General features: G+C 38.9%; 1 protein-coding gene across 3 annotated transcripts; it reads right to left on the bottom strand.

The window, feature by feature from the left end:
* Positions 1-229: 229 nt before the first annotated feature.
* Positions 230-20,315, bottom strand: LOC117317005 (solute carrier family 13 member 2-like). Of its 3 annotated transcripts, none has more exons than XM_033871781.1 (12): positions 20,050-20,269; positions 14,439-14,588; positions 9,393-9,508; positions 8,335-8,583; positions 7,059-7,190; positions 6,053-6,136; positions 5,340-5,450; positions 4,687-4,790; positions 3,647-3,783; positions 1,737-1,898; positions 1,272-1,409; positions 230-957 (listed from the first exon to the last, which is right to left on the bottom strand). In XM_033871781.1, exons 1-12 carry the CDS (start codon positions 20,158-20,160, stop codon positions 760-762), a joined length of 1,692 nt encoding a protein of 563 aa, XP_033727672.1. In that variant the 5' UTR covers positions 20,161-20,269; the 3' UTR covers positions 230-759. The 3 variants fall into 3 exon arrangements, 2 of the variants coding, with proteins under 2 accessions (XP_033727672.1, XP_033727673.1); XR_004530076.1 differs by having other exon boundaries at positions 741-957; positions 3,583-3,783; positions 20,050-20,315; XM_033871782.1 differs by lacking the exon at positions 1,737-1,898 and having other exon boundaries at positions 20,050-20,283.
* Positions 20,316-21,401: the final 1,086 nt, after the last annotated feature.

A 21,401-nucleotide genomic window follows, 5' to 3' on the forward strand; every position in this document is an offset into this window, starting at 1 on the left:
AGACCTGCATTATGAATACAACCTCTGCTTTACTGTTTATTCCATTTAAGCATGTATAGGGACGGTTTTGATACCAACCTACAAAATGTACTATAGTACAAACACGTCACTTGTTGGGAAAGGACAATGTGTCGCCGGTTTTGGCCTCAAAACACATATATGTTGATTTCAGAGAACAAAACATGGCAATGTGCAAAATCCTTATTCCATCAACAACAAATAGAGCATACTGGTGAAGAGAATGTTTTTAATTCGATTTTTATTTGATTGCCTAATAGACGGACACATACATGTATATGTTACTTGGAATTGCAACGCGGTCCAAACCTACTCTTGGGAGTTTTTTCCTCAGGGACATACAATCGGAACTGTCGAAATCCCTTCTTTATTATAAATTAGTACAAAAGATGGACATGAATGCTACAATTATATGATTTGAATAAGAAATGCAAGTTGAGCTACTCAGACAGTACGCGTCTGAGCATCTAATTCCACAAATGATATTTCACTGTATCATGCTATTGGGACACACTATATCGTGTTTATATTTTGTCATCATCCATATAAAATGTTACTATCGCATATAATGCCTAACATTAATGTTTTGAATCGCATCATATCTGCCATTACAATGGTCCATGACTAAGGCGTCTTTTGCAACAAAGAAAACTCATAATCCATGGGCATTTTCTATGGAAACGGAAGATGAAGCGTTAATCCAAAGACACTTGTATATGAACATTTGAAGATTTCAATTTTTTATGCATTTGAAGTCAGATTTGTCAGTGTCCGATTCATCAAATGATTTGTTTGCATCCCAGAACAAGATGATGCTATTGTGGAATTGATGAAAATATCAGGTGTTGTTCGAAGGTCAAATATGGCAGTCCCCCAAGTGTTGATGGCCCCAGTCAATACCAAAACAGCCAGTGCATTCATCACGAGTCCCGTTAGTGCCTGAAAAAGTGGAAACAGTATAGGAATGATTTCTTGATATTTTACTCGTTAGTGACGTAGCCCGAAAAGTCTCGACCCAAGATTAGGATTGTTTGTATAAATATACATTTTCTGATGATTTTTAAAAATTTCATCACTGATCCTAAAGGTCAAATTTTCTGTAAAAATCAAAATATCATCTTTCCTTGAAACTGAAGTGTTAAGTCCCTTTTAATTGACGGTCAGTTTACTTTTTTTTTCTAAAAGATTGTAAATGGAACATTTTTAATTACCACGCGTTTATTTGTGTGAATTAAACAAATCAAAAGACCTACCATGTCTGGAATGGTTACATATCCCGTAGAAAACACAATGGCGTTAGGAGGCGTGGCTACTGGTAACATAAAGGCGAAGGAACATGCTAAGGCTGTAGATATCATCAAATACAGCGGATGTATACCTACAGTGATGGCCTTAAAAATAAAAAAAAATACCAGGTTGAGTGATAGAAAATTAAGATAAATGTTGGGTTGGTATTTTTATAACAAGGATGGTCTTGAAAAGAAATAGTACATCCCTTATTGATGACAAGCCGTAATGAAAATTTTTTTCAAAATGTTACAGATGGTATTCCGCCAGATGTATGGATTCTCTAATAAAACGATTTCAGTTCCATTATCGGATGCCCAATATTAAGGGAACACAGAAGCATACCCTCTTTTAGACTGACGCGAAATTACTCTGCGATAATAAAGTGAGGTACAGTATTTTATATTATTTATCATCACTATATTACATACCAGTTCAAACATGATTGGCATGAGTAGGGAAGCGGTGGCGGTATTACTTGTGATCTCTGTGGCGCCCGCAACTGTTAGACATAGAATCAGGTTCATCACCCAAGGCTCAAGGGATCTTAGAACTCCAAGTTCACATCCAACCAATCTTGACAGCCCAGAACTCTGTGGTTGATAAATGGACAGAACATTAAAACCATTCGTACCGAGCTCAATATTAATTAACTCTATGCACAAGACGTATGAAAAAGTCTATATGAATAGAATCTGGGTAAATATAGATAAAATGACGCCTATTAGTGTATTCAGTTTGGCCCATTTTAGCATCTGACTACAGCTCAATACTTGTAGAGTGTTGACACTTATCTTTGTAATCAAGGCGATTAAACTCTCCACAAACCAAAGTACTGACGTCAGCAAGAGAGTATATAGATATGTAAGAAGTTCTGCAAGTAACACATTTGTATTGATGAAACCGGGACCTTGAAGACAAGAACACCCTGTGATGCATACAGCGTCGCCGTCAACAAACCCTTCAACAAGGAGGACAAGAACACCCTGTGTTACCTACAGGCTAAGCGTCGCCATTAACAAACCCTTCAACAAGGAGGACAAGAATACCCTGTGTTACCTACAGGCTAAGCGTCGCCGTTAACAAACCCTTCAGCAAGGAGGACAAGAATGCCCTGTGCTACCTACAGGCTAAGCGTCGCCATTAACAAACCTTTCAGCAAGGAGGACAAGAATACCCTGTGCTACCTACAGGCTAAGCGTCGCCATTAACAAACCCTTCAGCAAGGAGGACAAGAACACCCTGTGCTACCTACAGGCTAAGCGTCGCCATTAACAAACCCTTCAACAAGAAGGACAAGAATACCCTGTGTTACCTACAGGCTAAGCGTCGCCGTCAACAAACCCTTCAACAAGGAGGACAAGAACACCCTGTGCTACCTAAAGGTTAAGCGTCGCCGTCAACAAACCCTTCAACAAGGAGGACAAGAATACCCTGTGTTACCTACAGGCTAAGCGTCGCCATTAACAAACCCTTCAACAAGGAGGACAAGAATACCCTGTGCTACCTACAGGCTAAGCGTCGCCGTTAACAAACCCTTCAGCAAGGAAGACAAGAACACCCTGTGCTACCTACAGGCTAAGCGTCGCCGTTAACAAACCCTTCAGCAAGGAGGACAAGAATACCCTGTGCTACCTACAGGCTAAGCGTCGCCGTTAACAAACCCTTCAGCAAGGAGGACAAGAACACCATATGCTACCTACAGGCTAAGCGTCGCCGTTAACAAACCCTTCAGGAAGGAGGACAAGAATACCATGTAATACTTTCGATACAAGCGTATCAAAGAGCGAAACTTCAACCAAAGAGGACTAGAACACCCTGTGCTACGTAATGTGCCAATGTTTTCAAGAGCGATCACTCCACCCATGAAGACGGGGAACCCTGTGAGTCTTACTATAGAGGCGTCTCCAAGAGTCTTCCGCCAAGGAGGACTAGAAGACTCTGCGCAATTACCGGTGCAAGCGTCTCCAAGAACGAGCCTTTCATCCATGAGGACAAGAGCACCATGTGTGAAACTTACGATACAGACGTCTCCAAGAGCGAGTCCTCTAATAAGGAGATCTAGACCACTCTGTGCTACTCACGGTGCAAGCGTTACCAAGAACAAACCTTCCACCCAAGGAGGACAAGAACACTTTGTGTGACTCACGGTGCAAGCGTCTGCAAGAAGAAACTTTCCACTCATGAGGACAAGAACACTCTGTGCTACTCAAGGTGCAAGCGTCTCCAAGAACAAACCTTCCACTCATGAGGACAAGAGCACTCTGTGTTACTCACGGTGCAAGCGTCTCCAAGAGCGAACCCTCCACTCATGAGGACAAGAACACTCTGTGTTACTCACGGTGCAAGCGTCTCCAAGAGCGAACCCTCCACCAATGAGAACTAGAACACCCCACGCCACTTTCTTCTCCGCAACCTTCCAAGTCAGAATTGGTTTGTAGTTGGAACGAACTGGTTCCTCCTGAGCGACCTGCACGACTGAAAGTAAAACGGTATGCGTTTCAGTTTTTTCCACAGTGGAATACACATACACATGTTAATCTAATAGTTCTGATGGTGGCATTTTCCTTACTCAAAGGGTAAGTCATCAGCAAGGATTTACTTTAACATCACGGCCGTCAAAGTATCTTCCCTTTGTTTGGTTTGGATTGGCATATTTTGTTTAACGTTCTATTAACAGCCAGCGTCATTTAAGGACGTGCCAGGTTTTGGAGGTGGAGGAAAGCCGGAGTACCCGGAGAAAAACCACCGGCCTACGGTCAGTTCCAGGCAACTGCCCCACGTACGTAGGTTTATAACAATATGATACTTTTTTTGTATTTTTAGCTAAAAAACAGAGTATACACAATAGTGCTGTTACTTAATGCTTCTCTACATTCATCTTCGCTAGCCAAGGCTTCTGATTACGTTACACTACACGAACCCTTGGCAGATATAGGCGTCAGTTCTGGCCCTCTAGCGGTGATTCGAAATTACTACCCTTCACGCATGAAATTTTCGACCAATCAAAACAAGCGTTACCGATTTACTTCATCGGTGATGTTTACAAACACACATCGAGGTTTGGTGTCATTTCGATGAGATATGTGATCAATGACTTATATGAATTGATCAAACACTGCGAATGTTCCCCCAAAGATTGTGATTTTTGTATTTAGGTAAAATGCCATGACATAGTCGGCAATGTAGCTCTGTACTGGGTGCCGCATTTTTTGTTTACTGCGAAACCAAGCCAGAATGTAAAACGCGATTTGATTGGGTGCCCTGGGATTCCAGGGCGCGACGGTTTGAACACGACTATATCCGCCAAGGGTTCGTGGAGTGTAACGTAATCAGAAGCCTTGGCTAGCGAAGATGCTCTACATTATGTTTGATACGTACCCGGATACCTGTCCCAGCAGAAGACACTGGGCATCTCGGACGGTAATACAAACATCAGCGTGGCTATCAACATGACGGCTGTGGAATCACGCACCATACTCTTACTGCATATGATATACAACAATGAGACATCAGATCATATATGACGTCATTTTCATAAAAATTGGAACAAAAACCAACAAGAAATATCTTTTAAAAAGATAAACGGCATAGTTTTACTGCTGCTGGTTATAATCTAAAACTGCTGGTGAAATAAATTAACGATCTAATGCGTTTCAGCACGGATAACACAATTATATCAGTTTGAATCATTTTTGATGATAATAAGACTGTATTTGAATCAGGAATATAATTTTATTAATGTGTCATTTGAAAAGATACATCCACTTATTCAGCTTGCATTCAAAGTTAACTTTCTTGCGTTTTAAACTGCATGTCTGTATTTCGCATTCACCGCTACATTGACCAATCACATACTTCATCTTGACCAGTAACGCCACCTGTCGCGTCATATTTGGGGCCAGAATAATATTATACGGCTATGCCGAAAAACATTGCTCCGTTAGGTGAAATTAAACGATTTATCTACACTATTTATTTTCTAAAAACGTGGGTACGCCGCATTCTATACATGATCCGATAATATAACGTACCCGTCTGTATCTAAGAAACCGCTACCCCATCCTCCGATATCTGGCAAGTCCCGGAAAATCCACAGCATCGTTAGTATTACAAACAACACCATGACCACCACTTCGCCAAACCTATAAAGATAAATATACATATATTTTATATCTTGAATTCAACGTCACTGAATAACATATGGGATGCCGATTGCATGCTACCCGCACCAATAAGAGTGAACTGCCTTTCCCAATGGCACAGTCACGTCAGTAGAGACAAGCCCGTTTCTAAGCTCCCTGAGAAACCCAAACGCTACAGGTAGGAGCTGATCTTCACATGATGTTGCGTAGACCCCCGCTCTGACCGGCACAGTCTAAGTAGCGAGTCTAAAACACTACTTTTTATTTGAGTTTTTTTTTGTGTGTGTGATATCCAATATGAAGTTAACCTTTCGACTGGCAACGACAGACATAAATATTCTCTTACCCTCTAGGCCGGTAGTGTTTTCTTATCTTAGTTTTATTCAACAACTTACTAACCATTGTGATATAACAGTACTTAGAATGAGATTTCCGTCATTATAGTGCATGTTTTGTCAGCCGTAATGCAGTCGTTTTTGAACTGTTTTCCCATAATCCGTTACATTCTACATTAAGTAATGTAAACGAAAGGTGTATATTTGCATGTTAAATATAATACTGAGTACGAAGATATCGGCGGTGTATATATACACTGTACTAACTTGATGGCTCCAAGTTTCTTATACTCCTGGTGAACCGCCGATCGTATTGCTTGTTTTCTGCCTTCATTAACCGACTTGAAGCAACTGAAATGTGGGATAGTTGAATATAATATACATTAGAAAGGTAAGATGTAAATTTGTGCTTATAACATATAAGGATTGTACCTCATTTTGACTGCGTATACGGTAGTATATCCGCAGTTGGCAACGCACATTTCCTATGGTTAGCGCTCCGTAGGATATGTCCGTTGCCAACTGCCTACTACCGTATACGCAGTCAAAATGAGGTAAAATCCTTACATCAAACAAATCGTTTAAATACAGTACAAAGAAAATAAAATTCAAGATATTAATTATAGTTCCAGTGAATCTACCTAAAGACACTAATATTGTTAACAAAATTAAAGAAACAATTAAACAGTTTTGTTAAAAACCGTTTTTTATTACCATCTACATGTATGGTTGTCAAGCACAGCATGTTTTGACACAGATTTAGTAGTGACGTGGTCATATGTTTTCCTAGAGCTGTACGCTTCAGGCATTTGTTGTTGGCTTACCTCGTGGATAACTTAAATATATATCCATTTCCGCAATCTTCAGTTTAGCTTTTGACAAAATAATCACTTGACGTTAGCTTTTTGTGCAGAGATCATTTGCGTTGATCAATTCTTTCAAAATGGCGCCGTCTAGTTGACGTTCCGATAACGTCACAAATAGACGACGTCAGAACTATGCTACCGATTCCCGCGCTTATTAATCGGCTGAATCTTTTCCCACTGCGTATATGCTAATTTATTCGCAGTCCGAGTTTACTAAGCTGAAGAAGGGACAGAGGTAAATATAATCGTGTACATATTTATTCAGTGTTTCCTTACTCCCGATAGGATAAGCATATTCATTTCATTCGATAATACGCCGAATTATCCATTGACGCTGAAACAGAACACGAATTTGGTTATTAGTAAAATATCTTAATAATATAAATACGAATTTTCTGTTAACGTACCCACATCTAAGGAAGACGATCTGCAGCCAGAACCAAGTGAGGAACAGCATGACCAGAGACAGAGGGAAGGCAAACCCCATCCAGTTGGCATAAGTTATTCCTGAGTCTGCAGCTCCAAATGCCTGGTACCGTCTGTGAAAGGTGCGTAGGAAATTAAAAACAGAACGCTTGACGTAATCCGCAAAATGTTCAGGAAAAGCTTGACGAGTTTGAAATTTTGAAAGCAGACTTTTTGGACGTTTGATTGTTTATGTGTTTATCTAAAAAAATACTCTGGTGTCACACTGGGGTATTTTTATGTAGAAGCTATTCTTGCAATTTAGCCAAAGTTTAAATTCTTAGATGGCTTTTTAACACCTTCTCTTTCCGCTATGCAAGAGTGTATGATAATAAAATGACACAGCGTCGTCCCCTAATCAGAATGCTGTATTGAATTCTTACGTTGTTCGAAAATATTGTTTTACACTACAATATAAGAACAATGCTTCTAACATTAACTTAAGGAACATGTAACTGCTTCGCTGCAAAAAAAAGGATTGCGCGCTTAAAATGTTCAAGATAGCAAATAGATTCATTAAGGCACAGATAATATCACAGGACAAACAGGAGGAAGGATTTGAAAATAGAGCAAGCGGATTCAAACCGACGGTTTTAATGAGAAACATATTCTGTACATTTTGCGATGTATAATGTATGAGGTCGGGTGACGTAGTGATAAAGGACTCGTCTGTTATCTAGACGGCTGGGGCTCGATTCCCCGATCAGACGGACGTACAAAGGTATGGGGTCACCTGCTCGACCACGTTGATTTTTTCCGTGTTCTCCAGTTTCCTACCAGAGTAATGATTCCTGGAGGTGCTTCCACTCGGGCAAAAAAAAAGTGATTAGTAGATGTTGACGATAACCTGTTTCGCATTTGGCTAAAGTAGGTGTTACATTCAAAATATCACATACAATGTATGTTGCATCTAAAAATATCACATACCTGAAAATATCAAATATCTAAGAATATCAAACTGGTTCACTCATGGGGTTAATGCACCTATCCTTATATACTGTGACATTTTTTCATTGTCTATTTCCCCGACATTCTTTCAGGATTTTCAACCTTTCGGCCCCTCGCATCATGATAACTCAAAAATCAAACGCAGGTATGATGCAGTTTTACTTTCGTTATTAACACTGTATAGTTTGCTAAAATTTATATAACGGGGCAATTTAGTAGTCCCTTTTATGCAGCCTTTAGGTGCCTACAGCGATATGCTGTTATACTCACTTGTCTGCCTGTCCGTGGAGTACAAGATTTGGCGGCGTCCCCGTTAGTGTGGCAATGCCGCCCACATTAGCTGCATATGCCACACTGAGAGCCAGTCCCTTACTGATCCTCTTGTTCTCCTTCTCCGACATGTGTGCCGCCGTTTGTTCCGATACGGCACTCAGAATGGGAAGCATCATGGCGGTCGCCGCCGTATTACTTATCCACATAGACAGGAACCATGTAGGCAGCATCAAACCCAGCATCAATCTGGCGGGAAAAGAAGGAACTAGTTTGAATTAAAACATCATATATGACATCGTCGGATACTCACGGTTGACTGGAGGGGGTGGGGGATTCTTTAGTTGCTAAACACGATGCTTGCCGAGTGTTTTGCAGCTTAAGAGTTTTAACCCAAGGATTGAAACCCCTTGGCTCATTCCGAAGGGCGTGAATTATGATTTTATCTTATCCTGTTTACCCTTTTTGTATCCAATATTGACAGTACGGCAAAGCAAGACAATGTTGACGTGACGTGACTTAATTGTCGACATGAGGTAATTACATTGTTGCATTGTCGACGTGATGGAATTGTTGTCGCGATGTCATAATAGATGTTGCAAATAGCGTGTTTGTTGTCTCAGCTTTAGGGCGAGATTAGAAAAAGGCACACCGGTAAGATTGTGGATATCTCTGTCCAGGGTAGGAGAAACAGCAAATTCCGACATTCAAACGAAACCACAAACATAATTCAAAAATCGATAAAACGAGAGGAAGATATAGATTTGTCGAGAGACTGTAGAAATTTTTTTTAAAAAAATACGACCATGTGCTCTGAAAGAGTGAGCGGCATCTTCATCAATGCTGACACACGACATACGAAAAACACTTTCGAGGGGTGTACAGAGAAAAAGGATCACCGACTAAATATTTGCAAATACTTGTGTGATCTAATGCAGAGTCGGGATATTTACTGCTATTCTTGAGATGTGTGTATGGGTGGTGAATGTACACGCACACGGATTTACATACCTGTTTTATATGTACGACATATATTTTTTAAATTTTATTTTACTCACGTATTAGCACGTGCTCCCAATGACATTGTGATGCCCATAGCTATACGTCTGTGTATATTGACCTCCTCCATAGCAACGCCCACCAGGAGGCCCCCTAGAAACAGCATACTGGCATCCTAGAAATGAAATATAGCATACTGACTTCAAATACTATTGAGGAGATATGAGGTCAAATTAAGCGACAGGTTTCCATAGAAACGGCGCTTTTTTAGTTTGTCGATTTGTAAGAAGAGATCTAACGTCGTTGCCACACCAACAGCCAGTCACATGAGGACGGGTGTTTAGGATATAACAACAGCCAGTCATATGAGGACGGATGTTTAGGACATAACAACAGCCAGTCATATGAGGACGGAGTGTTTAGGATATAACAACAGCCAGTCATATGAGGACGGGTGTTTAGGATATAACAACAGCCAGTCATATGAGGACGGGTGTTTAGGACATAACAACAGCCAGTCATATGAGGACGGATGTTTAGGATTTTTACAACAGCCAGTCATATGAGGACGGGTGTTTAGGATATAACAACAGCCAGTCATATGAGGACGGATGTTTAGGATATAACAACAGCCAGTCATATGAGGACGGGTGTTTAGGATATAACAACAGCCAGTCATACGAGGACGGATGTTTAGGATATAACAACAGCTAGTCATATGAGGACGGATGTTTAGGATATAACAACAGCAAGTCATATGAGGACGGGTGTTTAGGATATAACAACAGCCAGTCATATGAGGACGGGTGTTTAGGATATAACAACAGCCAGTCATATGAGGTCGGATGTTTAGGACATAACAACAGCCAGTCATATGAGGACGGATGTTTAGGATATAACAACAGCCAGTCATATGAGGACGGATGTTTAGGAAATAACAACAGCCAGTCATATGAGGACGTGTGTTTAGGATATAACAACAGCCAGTCATATGAGGACGGGTGTTTAGGATATAACAACAGCCAGTCATATGAGGACGTGTGTATAGGATATAACAACAGCCAGTCATATGAGGACGGGTGTTTAGGACATAACAACAGCCAGTCATATGAGGACGGATGTTTAGGATTTTTACAACAGCCAGTCATATGAGGACGGGTGTTTAGGATATAACAACAGCCAGTCATATGAGGACGGATGTTTAGGATATAACAACAGCCAGTCATATGAGGACGGGTGTTTAGGATATAACAACAGCCAGTCATACGAGGACGGGTGTTTAGGATATAACAACAGCTAGTCATATGAGGACGGATGTTTAGGATATAACAACAGCCAGTCATATGAGGACGGGTGTTTAGGATATAACAACAGCCAGTCATATGAGGACGGGTGTTTAGGATATAACAACAGCCAGTCATATGAGGTCGGATGTTTAGGACATAACAACAGCCAGTCATATGAGGACGGGATGTTTAGGATATAACAACAGCCAGTCATATGAGGACTGATGTTTAGGAAATAACAACAGCCAGTCATATGAGGACGTGTGTTTAGGATATAACAACAGCCAGTCATATGAGGACGGGTGTTTAGGAAATAACAACAGCCAGTCATATGAGGACGTGTGTATAGGATATAACAACAGCCAGTCATATGAGGACGGATGTCATTGATACACTAATACGTACAGCTGAGATAAGGATAAAACTTACATTGCGTCAACATATTACAGTATATCACTAGTGTTTAGTTGCCGATGTAACAATACCTTACAGTGCTGTCATCTGTTTTATGTAAAATTTTAATCTTTGACCTTAATTCAGTTTTATTTTACGTCATAACAACATTAATATTCACAAGGGGGCGAGAACATAAAAAGCGGGGATGGAATAACAGACAGAACAGAAATGCATCTTTATTCTATCATTCGTTATACAGGTAACATGGGTTGAAAAGACCTGATATTTACAGGAAACCTTTCTCGATTACATAATGTGAAATTTATTGGGACGTAAATAACATGGATGTGTGTCATTATCCCGTGCAGGTATTGTCCTCCTGACAGTCGCGAGATGACTTCTGTTAAAGGGGAATTATGCATACTGTATCCAAACGAGCTGTTGTTATGTCCTAAACACCCGTCCTCATATGACTGGCTGTTGTTATATCCTAAACACACGTCCTCATATGACTGGCTGTTGTTATATCCTAAACACCCGTCCTCATATGACTGGCTGTTGTTATATCCTAAACACCCGTCCTCATATGACTGGCTGTTGTTAAATCCTAAACACCCGTCCTCATGTGACTGGCTGTTGTTATGTCCTAAACATCCGTCCTCATATGATTGGCTGTTGTTATGTCCTAAACATCCGTCCTCATATGACTGGCTGTTGTTATATCCTAAACACCCGTCCTCATATGACTGGCTGTTGTTATATCCTAAACACCCGTCCTCATATGACTGGCTGTTGTTATATTCTAAACACCCGTCCTCATATGACTGGCTGTTGTTATATCCTTAACACCCGTCCTCATATGACTGGCTGTTGTTATATCCTAAACACCCGTCCTCATATGACTGGCTGTTGTTATATCCTAAACACCCGTCCTCATATGACTGGCTGTTGTTATATCCTAAACACTCGTCCTAATATGACTGGCTGTTGTCATATCCTAAACACCCGTCCTCATATTACTGGCTGTTGTTATGTCCTAAACATCCGTCCTCATATGACTGGCAGTTGTTATATCCTAAACACCCGTCCTCATATGACTGGCTGTTGTTATATCCTAAACACCCGTCCTCATATGACTGGCTGTTGTTATATCCTAAACATCCGTCCTCATATGACTGGCTGTTATTATATCCTAAACACCCGTCCTCATATGACTGGCTGTTGTTATATCCTAAACACCCATCCGCATATGACTGGTTGTTGTTATGTCCTAAACATCCGTCCTCATATGACTGGCTGTTGTTATGTCCTAAACATCCGTCCTCATATGACTGGCTGTTGTTATATCCTAAACACCCGTCCTCATATGACTGGCGGCTGTTGTTATATCCTTAACACCCGTCCTCATATGACTGGCTGTTGTTATATCCTAAACACCCGTCCTCATATGACTGGCTGTTATTATGTCCTAAACACCCGTCCTCATATGACTGGCTGTGGTTATGTCCTAAACACCCGCCCTCATATGACTGGCTGTTGTTATGTCCTAAACACCCGTCCTCATATGACTGGCTGTGGTTATGTCATAAACACCCGCCCTCATATGACTGGCTGTTGTTATGTCCTAAACACCCGTCCTCATATGACTGGCTGTTGTTATATCCTAAACACCCGTCCTCATATGACTGGTTGTTGTCATATCCTAAACATCCGTCCTCATGTGACTGGCTGTTGTTATATCCTAAACACCCGTCCTCATATGACTGGCTGTTGTTATGTCCTAAACATCCGTCCTCATATGACTGGCTGTTGTTATATCCTAAACACCCGTCCTCATGTGACTGGCTGTTGTTATATCCTAAACACCCGTCCTCATATGACTGGCTGTTGTTATATCCTAAACATCCGTCCTCATATGACTGGCTGTTGTTATATCCTAAACATCCGTCCTCATATGACTTGCTGTTGTTATATCCTAAACACCCGTCCTCATATGACTGGCTGTTGTTATATCCTCAGCACCCGTCCTCATATGACTGTCTGTTGTTATATCCTAAACATACGTCCTCATATGACTGGCTGTTGTTATATCCTAAACACCCGTCCTCATATGATTGGCTGTTGTTATATCCTAAACACCCGTCCTCATATGACTGGCTGTTGTTATATCCTAAACACCCGTCCTCATATGACTGGCTGTTGTTATATCCTAAACATCCGTCCTCATATGACTGGCTGTTGTTATATCCTAAACACCCGTCCTCATATGACTGGCTGTTGTTATATCCTAAACACCCGTCCTCATATGACTGGCTGTTGTTATATCCTAAACACCCGTCCTCATATGACTGGCTGTTGTTATATCCTAAACACCCATCCTCATATGACTGGTTGTTGTTATATCCTAAACATCCGTCCTCATGTGACTGGCTGTTGTTATATCCTAAACATCCGTCCTCATGTGACTGGCTGTTGTTATGTCCTAAACATCCGTCCTCATATGACTGGCTGTTGTTATATCCTAAACATCCGTCCTCATATGACTGGCTGTTGTTATATCCTAAACACCCGTCCTCATATGACTAGCTGTTGTTATATCCTAAACACCCGTCCTCATATGACTAGCTGTTGTTATATCCTAAACACCCGTCCTCATATGACTGGCTGTTGTTATATCCTAAACACCCGTCCTCATATGACTAGCTGTTGTTATATCCTAAACATCAGTCCTCATATGACTGGCTGTTGTTATATCCTAAACATCAGTCCTCATATGACTGGCTGTTGTTATGTCCTAAACACCCGTCCTCATATGACTGGCTGTTGTTATGTCCTAAACATCCGTCCTCATATGACTGGCTGTTGTTATGTCCTAAACACCCGTCCTCATATGACTGGCTGTTGTTATGTCCTAAACATCCGTCCTCATATGACTGGCTGTTGTTATATCCTAAACACCCGCCCTCATATGACTGGCTGTTGTTATATCCTAAACACCCGCCCTCATATGACTGGCTGTGGTTATATCCTAAACACCCGCCCTCATATGACTGGCTGTTGTTATATCCTAAACACCCGTCCTCATATGACTGGCTGTTGTTATATCCTAAACATCCGTCCTCATATGACTGGTTGTTGGCAATCATTTTTATCTTTGCTTCCCCCTATTTTCATGTCTACTCTTTATTCCTGCTTTTTGTGCTTTATTGTCCTTAGACATCAGGCCTGACATGACATAAGCAGTAGCGAAGACAATGAGCCAAAAAATTAAATTATTTGTTTAAAAGAGGCCCAAATCATCAATTGTACATGTACCGACATTTGAGTAGATAATACATTAGCACCCGTACTGAAGTTACTATCGAACATCTTGTATCGACTTAAATGGAGTTGAATTTTTCGTAATAACTGGGCAGTACTCACATTGAAGTAGTTTCCACAGACTACTTTGCCTGGTTGAACTGTGAGTAGGGGAAGCAAGAACATCGGCATCATTGCAGTGACAGTTATTGGTAACGCTTCCGTCAACCAAAGGATTGCCATGGAAACCATGACGTATGCACATCTTGACTCCTGAAAAATACAATGCAAAAGAAAAAGGTATACAGCGCAAAAAAAATCATAGATCATTTTCTCTACACCTATTTTTATCTTTTTAAATGCAATCAGCCAATTTCAGAAATTTCCGAAGAGTCAAAGCTCCCTTATTAGAGGACACAGGGGGTGGTAAACCCTTAACAATGCTTTGCGTTGGAAAGTAAAATTTCTTGTTCAAAAATAGATTAAACGGAATTTCATTGGTTAATTCCTCGTTGAAAAGTACGTATTGATACGTTATGCTCAGTTCAAATAAAGATGGCGATTTTTAATACCCGGGACAAAGGGTCTTTTTACAATACCCCACAGTGAATTTGCAGTTGTTAAGCTAATCTTAAAAATCTTAACAACATGGTGACAAAAGTGTTTATGTAACAGGAAGGAGCACAGGCGCTTGCATAGAAAATGTTATTTTCCTTTTTTTTTTGACAGTGGTATGTGTAATCTGTTAAGCTGTACTTAACAGATTACACATACCACTGTCATATCAAAAAAACATTGAAAGTCATATTTTCTATGCAAGCGCCTGTGGGCAGGAGTAGTGAAAAATGCACTGCCCGTGTTAGGGCTCGAACTAGTAACCGCTCGCTATTTAGGCAAATATCCTACAGTACCACTAGACTGAATGGAAATTCCCTCCAGTCTGAGACAGGTAAATGTGACATATACTATCCATTTTTACATTTATAGATATAAATCTGCATTCCCATTTCTTTCCATTGTCAAATTATGACATTATGCAATAATTGTGTATTTTTAATTTTTCGAATATTAAAAAAAAAAAAAAAAAAAAAAATCCGCCACACAAATCATTTAAACAGGACCTCCAATGTGAGTATAGTAGCGATGTTACCTGCAAACCGAATGTTCTCAATAGTACATGCATTACTAAACAGACTTATATTTACATCTTTTATATGTATATTTTTCTGGTGATAATTTTGAAAATATAAATTAATATGCAGTTATTTCAACTGAGGAAATATGAAATTCGGATACGCAACACGAGACTATGTTAACTGGCCAAAACCATTTACCGTATTTGTCATACTGCAAAACCTATAATGAAAACTGGTGAAAGTCAAATGCAACTTGTCATTACCCGTGAAGAATCAGAATATAGGAAATCACAGCTTGGTGATTTTCCAAGCAAAGGCTTAGGATTGTTTTTTTTATTATTGCCGTATGAAAAATATTACAACCATCATTGCGCATGCCCTTTGCAATCTTTCGCGAAAGGTCATAGGTAAACAATAGTTGTATTTCATGAGAGAGTTGGATATCTTATAAATCCTTGTACGAAAAAAAAATGAAAGTGTTAAGCCTTCGAATTTTATCTTGGTTCGTTCCACTTTATCTGTTCCTTATCCGATTCCATAAATATAGTTCCTGTAAAATCTTGGCCTGTTGAAGAAGCGAACACGAGCCTCTACCCCCATTCATATGCACCCGCTAACACTGTTAAAGGGACATAATGGTTAGATTTCAATAATTTCTACATGCGTTTGATTTCCGGAAAGCATTATACATTATACATGAGACAAAAAAATTATCATGGTTGGTTCCCAGTTTTTGTTTTTTGCAACACGTGCATGTTTTTTAATAGCAATTGTTGTCTGCATGACATCCTGATCAGCTAATGTGTCTAAACACATTGTTTTAGCAAGATAAGGAAAATCAGACCACTCAACTCTAAGCACGTGTCGGACGTATTAAGATGATTTTAACCACTATCTCCTTGTGTCACTTGTTATCAAAGTCTAACGAACTTTTACACATCATAAGATAGTTAAGATAAAAATGTCACGGTTATTGTTTTTTCACTTAGTCTGAAAAATTACAACGATTAATTTTACCGAAAGTTTTTTTCTGGTACTAAATATTTGACTTTCAGTTTAACTCAACAGTCATAATCATCATCTGCTCATTTCTGGAGAGAGAGAAAAGAAACCTAGCGGAAACTCCCATTAAATTAAAGACAATATTAGTATTTAGTAATTAATTACAAGATATGAATTTAACAATTATACAAGTTTTTTTAAACTCATATGATGCATTTTGAAAAATGCTGATAGTGTTAATTTGAGTATGCTTTGCTTTCGAACAGTTTTAATATGGCTGTTTTCCACAGCTTGGCTACAGGAAATGATTGATGTAGGAAATCCTCTCTGATAGTAGATTTGTATACTCATGGAATATCCTGCTTCCCCTACGTTCTGTAACTTTATTGGTAGAGAAAATAAATATCACTTTATGTTTTAATCAAGATATATTAAAAGTGAAACAGTTCAAAAACCACCAGTATTCAAATCAATCCAATAATCAGTACAAGAAATTTTCTAAATTTGTTATCGGATTTGTCTATTCTAAGATATTGATACTACACTGCGATATTACAGTGACCGCCAATATATTGTATTGCATGCTATTTCTCCTGATGATTTGTAAATATCAAAGTCAATAAATGATTAAGTACAATGTATCTTATTACCATATCGAGATTATGCCTTTTTACCATTACCATACTCGCTACGGTGTGCCTTATCGTTCATTTACTCTTCAATTGATCTCGCTGGGTGAACTTTACTGATGCAAACAATTACTGGTAGACGATACATATTTGTGTTAGCATCACGAGATATTACAACCAACTGTCTAACAGGACGGTACATGGCCTTGTCGGTATTATCATGATGGTACTAGCTGACTGATATTGTTGCCCATCGATACGAATATATGTTTAAGAAATAATTAACGATGATTCGTGTATTATTGCAGGATATACAACGAGGACGAGGATATTTTGCAATTAAATTAATAACGAAGGCCGCAGGCCTGAGTTATTAATTAAAATTGCAAAATATCCGAGGTATATCCTGCAACAATACACGAGTCAAAGTTGATTTTTTCTATTCTACCATGTACTGTTTAGTTCTGAGATCGACCTCTTTCTAATAGAAAAACAGCAAAGAAACCCCGAGAAAACCTTGTAATTTATTTCTTGAGTATTGCATTATTTGTTGATAAAATATACAGGCAATACAGTACTACGATCAAGAGCATCTATCATATGGCATTGATTTTGAAAATAAAAAAAGAAAGGATAAAAAAAAAAGAAAAAAAAGTGGGGGCCTCCGTAGGATTCGAACTCGCGTCGTGATAAAAATATATTGAAAGACTAACCCATTAGCCCACTCGGCTATAGTAACCTTTTATCAAACGGGTGAATATTAGATATTTAAAATTGTAACAGCCGTGACTCACGAGCGTGTATTATTGGCACGAGCGTGGGTTATTGGAAAATAATACATGGTTTCTAACCAATCAAAACTGGCGTTACATAGCAAACATGGTAGAATATGGCATGATGCAATATTAGTACTGATAATATATTCCTTATCGACTGGGAACGTTTACTATTTAAAGACGAGATAATTGAGCTGTATGATTTTTGTCCATAGAATACGCCTCAAATTAGGGGTGGGGGGGGGGGGGGGGGGGGGGGGTAAGCTAATATTAGAATTTAGCTTGTCAATTATTGATAAAATAAAACTTAGGGTCTGTATACTCAACCATATAAATTAACCATGAGATTCCCAGGGTGCATCACACTGTCAAAGTTACCAATCCATTTAACTAATGTCAGCTCCCATCCACTACCAATTTTGTGATGGCTAATTATCAGTCATACAGAACATGTAGTGAAAATCTGACACTAAATGTGCCGTTCTCTGGTTTCGGAAAGTTTAGATGAAGACAACGAATATAGATATGTCTGGATTGGCTGCATTGTTCAACTGAAGCGGTACATAATGGATTCTGTTATTAATAGGCACACAAATTACGTCACACGCTCCATTTTGTATGCGGAAAACGACAGCTAGGGAACTTACTGTTCTCCTCACAGATACCCCACGTACATGTTGATGTCACCTCCCATCCATTACCCATATTGTCGGCTACCACAGGAAATTGACACCTAAAAATGTGCTGTTTTCTGTTTATGTTTTGCGAGAGACACTGTTAATTTGTAACTAACTCAATGACTAGAAAAATACGTCACAGATTAATTGATAAACTAATTGTGACAAAATCGGTTTACTAATTAAAGAAAAGGTCATTTTCTGCAAATACGCATATTATATTGGTATTTATAGAAATATATGTTTCTTAATTTTGTTATATAACCATATAAGTTTGTATTATATACTGATCGTTTTGTATTGATCTCATAATATACATAATGTATATACATTATTGTGCATTGTTGTTACAACTTCCTGAATTAAAGAACATTTTATAACTGATATATCATGTGTTATTTGCCAGCGAATTGATGTACATGTACTCTGAAATAATATCAATTAGAGGAACAAAAAGCTTATATAGGTGTAGTAAACATATAATAATGGTCAGCAACAATACTGTTGGCCGCAGACAAACACGTGCCAGTTGTCCCGTTACTACATAACAGAGTATATGTCACCGTCTTCATAAAGAGCGGCCGACAAAGCGAGTCTTTGCTCCATGATCATTAACAATTCAAACAACACATCTACAAAATAACCCTTAGTGTTCTCTACTAGACTGGCTCCCCGTCTCCAGAATATCAAAATTACAAATAAAATTGAGCTTTATAAGTTTGGTCTGTAGGATATGTCCGAGTCTAGTAATGTAATAGTGTCAAATTTGAGAGAGATATCATATTTCAACTTGGCGAGTCTTAACAACAACAACAACAACAACAACAACAATTAAACAGTCTATCTATCTAGATATTCAGCGTGCAGTAACCAAGGATTGTCAGCATGATGAGACCAGATGAAGTGACGTATGCTACTTTGTTCAGGTATGACATTTCAGGGTGATAACACTATAAACGCGTCATTAAATAGTCCAATAATCCATAAACAGAGTCCCCATTTGACCTCAGCTGTTGCGGAGGCAGAACCAATTTAATTATGCATGGTACATGTAACACAGCAGTCAACTCTAAGAAAGCTATGAGACATGTCGTGCATCACTTTATTTCGTCAGTTCTGGTCAAATCAAGACATTTATACCAAGTTTTACAGAGAAATCAAACTTATAGTTTAAAGTGCATAAACTGCATATAAGATAATAAGCTCATTTCGATTGGTACTAGATGTATATACATATATATAAGCTTTGTCTACTTGACGTATTAGATTCGAAGTGCAATTTAATATATCTTCAATAAAAAAAGTGATTTAAATCCTCATTATGTTTAATTAACATGTGATGATCCGCAAGTAGCATGGAGATATATTGCAGACGTGTATCAATGTAAACAATACATGTCATTATTACTGATATATATAGTTAAATGTGTATGTAAACGATTTATGAAATTATCAGGATGATAGATATTTGGTAAATTGTCAATACTTAACAAGTTATGCACAAATTATCTTACCAGTGACCCATTGAGGAGAAATCCAATAGGCGCCAGGAAAGCGATGAAAATAAATATGAAGGAGCGAATAGTCCATACGCTTCTCAGGAACTTATCAAACCAGTCGGCCATGCTGGATGGCAGTGTGGATGAACGCCCGGGAGCTCATGTGTGTACACGTGTTTATCATTTAAATGTAGGCTGGAGTTGTTAGTATTTACTGTAGCATGTCTTTCATTAGGTCAAACACATATGTCTTCGGGGTCCACAGAAGTTCAGGGTTTCCCATATTCAATTTCTTCCATTCAAGGTCAAATTAGCTGTGTTTTATCAGCTGTTTTTGTGTTACTACAGCACGCGTGTGCAGCTGATTTTTATGTGCAGGGGTTGGATTTGGGTCAGTGTGGCGATGTTTGTAAATCTGTATAGGCCTACTCCCTAAGACACCTTCACTTTCTGCAGACATACATATATTTATATATTGCATTGATTGTTGTCGTCTGAAACAACTAACTAGGACGCTGCCGAATCTGAAGGTTGTGTTAATAAAAAAAATAAAGAAATTCAAGTTTATTATGTTATCTGCTAACTCCCTTTACACTTAAATGTATGCACTCTTTATCTTTTATTTTAGTCTTCGTTATTTTTTGGTGATATCTTTTAAGGGTCATCTCGATAACATAGCAAAAGTTGTTTCTACAGGCCTATAAACATTACTCAATTTAACGGAAGTAACTTGATCGACTCTTATTAGTACATGTATATGCCATGGCTTTACTCGCTGATGACATAAATGTAACTCATTACACTATTTATGTCGGCAAAACATGTGAAATATTAGGAAACAACTGATCAAGTGACATCTGTTAAATTGTACCAGAGTAGTGGTTGGATTTACTGTCAAAGTAGTTGGCAATTAAAGCCACATACTCCCAAAATAACCTAAAATTCTAGTTGCACACATGTATTAATGGCAATCCAAGATGCTTGACCAATGGCCTGGACGCTTGACCGGGGGAGTCCTTGATACATCAATGTATAAAAATAACTCGCCGCATTTATATTTATAGCGAGATTTGTCACGGAGCTGAGAACGAGGCTATAACAACGTGCACTGCACATAAACTACACATGGCCGTTGTTTACATATCGAGCATGCGTGAACTTTATCTAATGATGCTTTAATTTTAACATATTAACAGAATATTTAACATTTATTATAATATAGTTTACATTTAAATACTTAATTTTTAAATGTAGCAATATGTATACAACAAAACATCGATCACATTTTAGATTGGTGAAGTTGACAATGTTCAAAAGCTAACCAGCAATCCAATAGACGTCCGACAAAATCGGAATTCGAGTCTATT

This window comes from Pecten maximus, chromosome 18 (genome assembly GCF_902652985.1).
Source record: "Pecten maximus chromosome 18, xPecMax1.1, whole genome shotgun sequence".
NCBI lineage: Eukaryota > Metazoa > Mollusca > Bivalvia > Pectinida > Pectinidae > Pecten > Pecten maximus.

What these genes read in the sequence shown, in the direction of transcription:
- LOC117317005 (XM_033871781.1), bottom strand. Translation starts at nt 20,160, where the DNA reads ATGGCCGACTGGTTTGATAAGTTCCTGAGAAGCGTATGGACTATTCGC. An exon ending in TTGGGAGCACGTGCTAATAC is followed by an intron (nt 8,584 to 9,392) that starts GTGAGTAAAATA and finishes TTTTCCCGCCAG; the next exon opens with ATTGATGCTGGGTTTGATGC. An exon ending in GGTTTCTTAGATACAGACGG is followed by an intron (nt 4,791 to 5,339) that starts GTACGTTATATT and finishes TATCATATGCAG; the next exon opens with TAAGAGTATGGTGCGTGATT.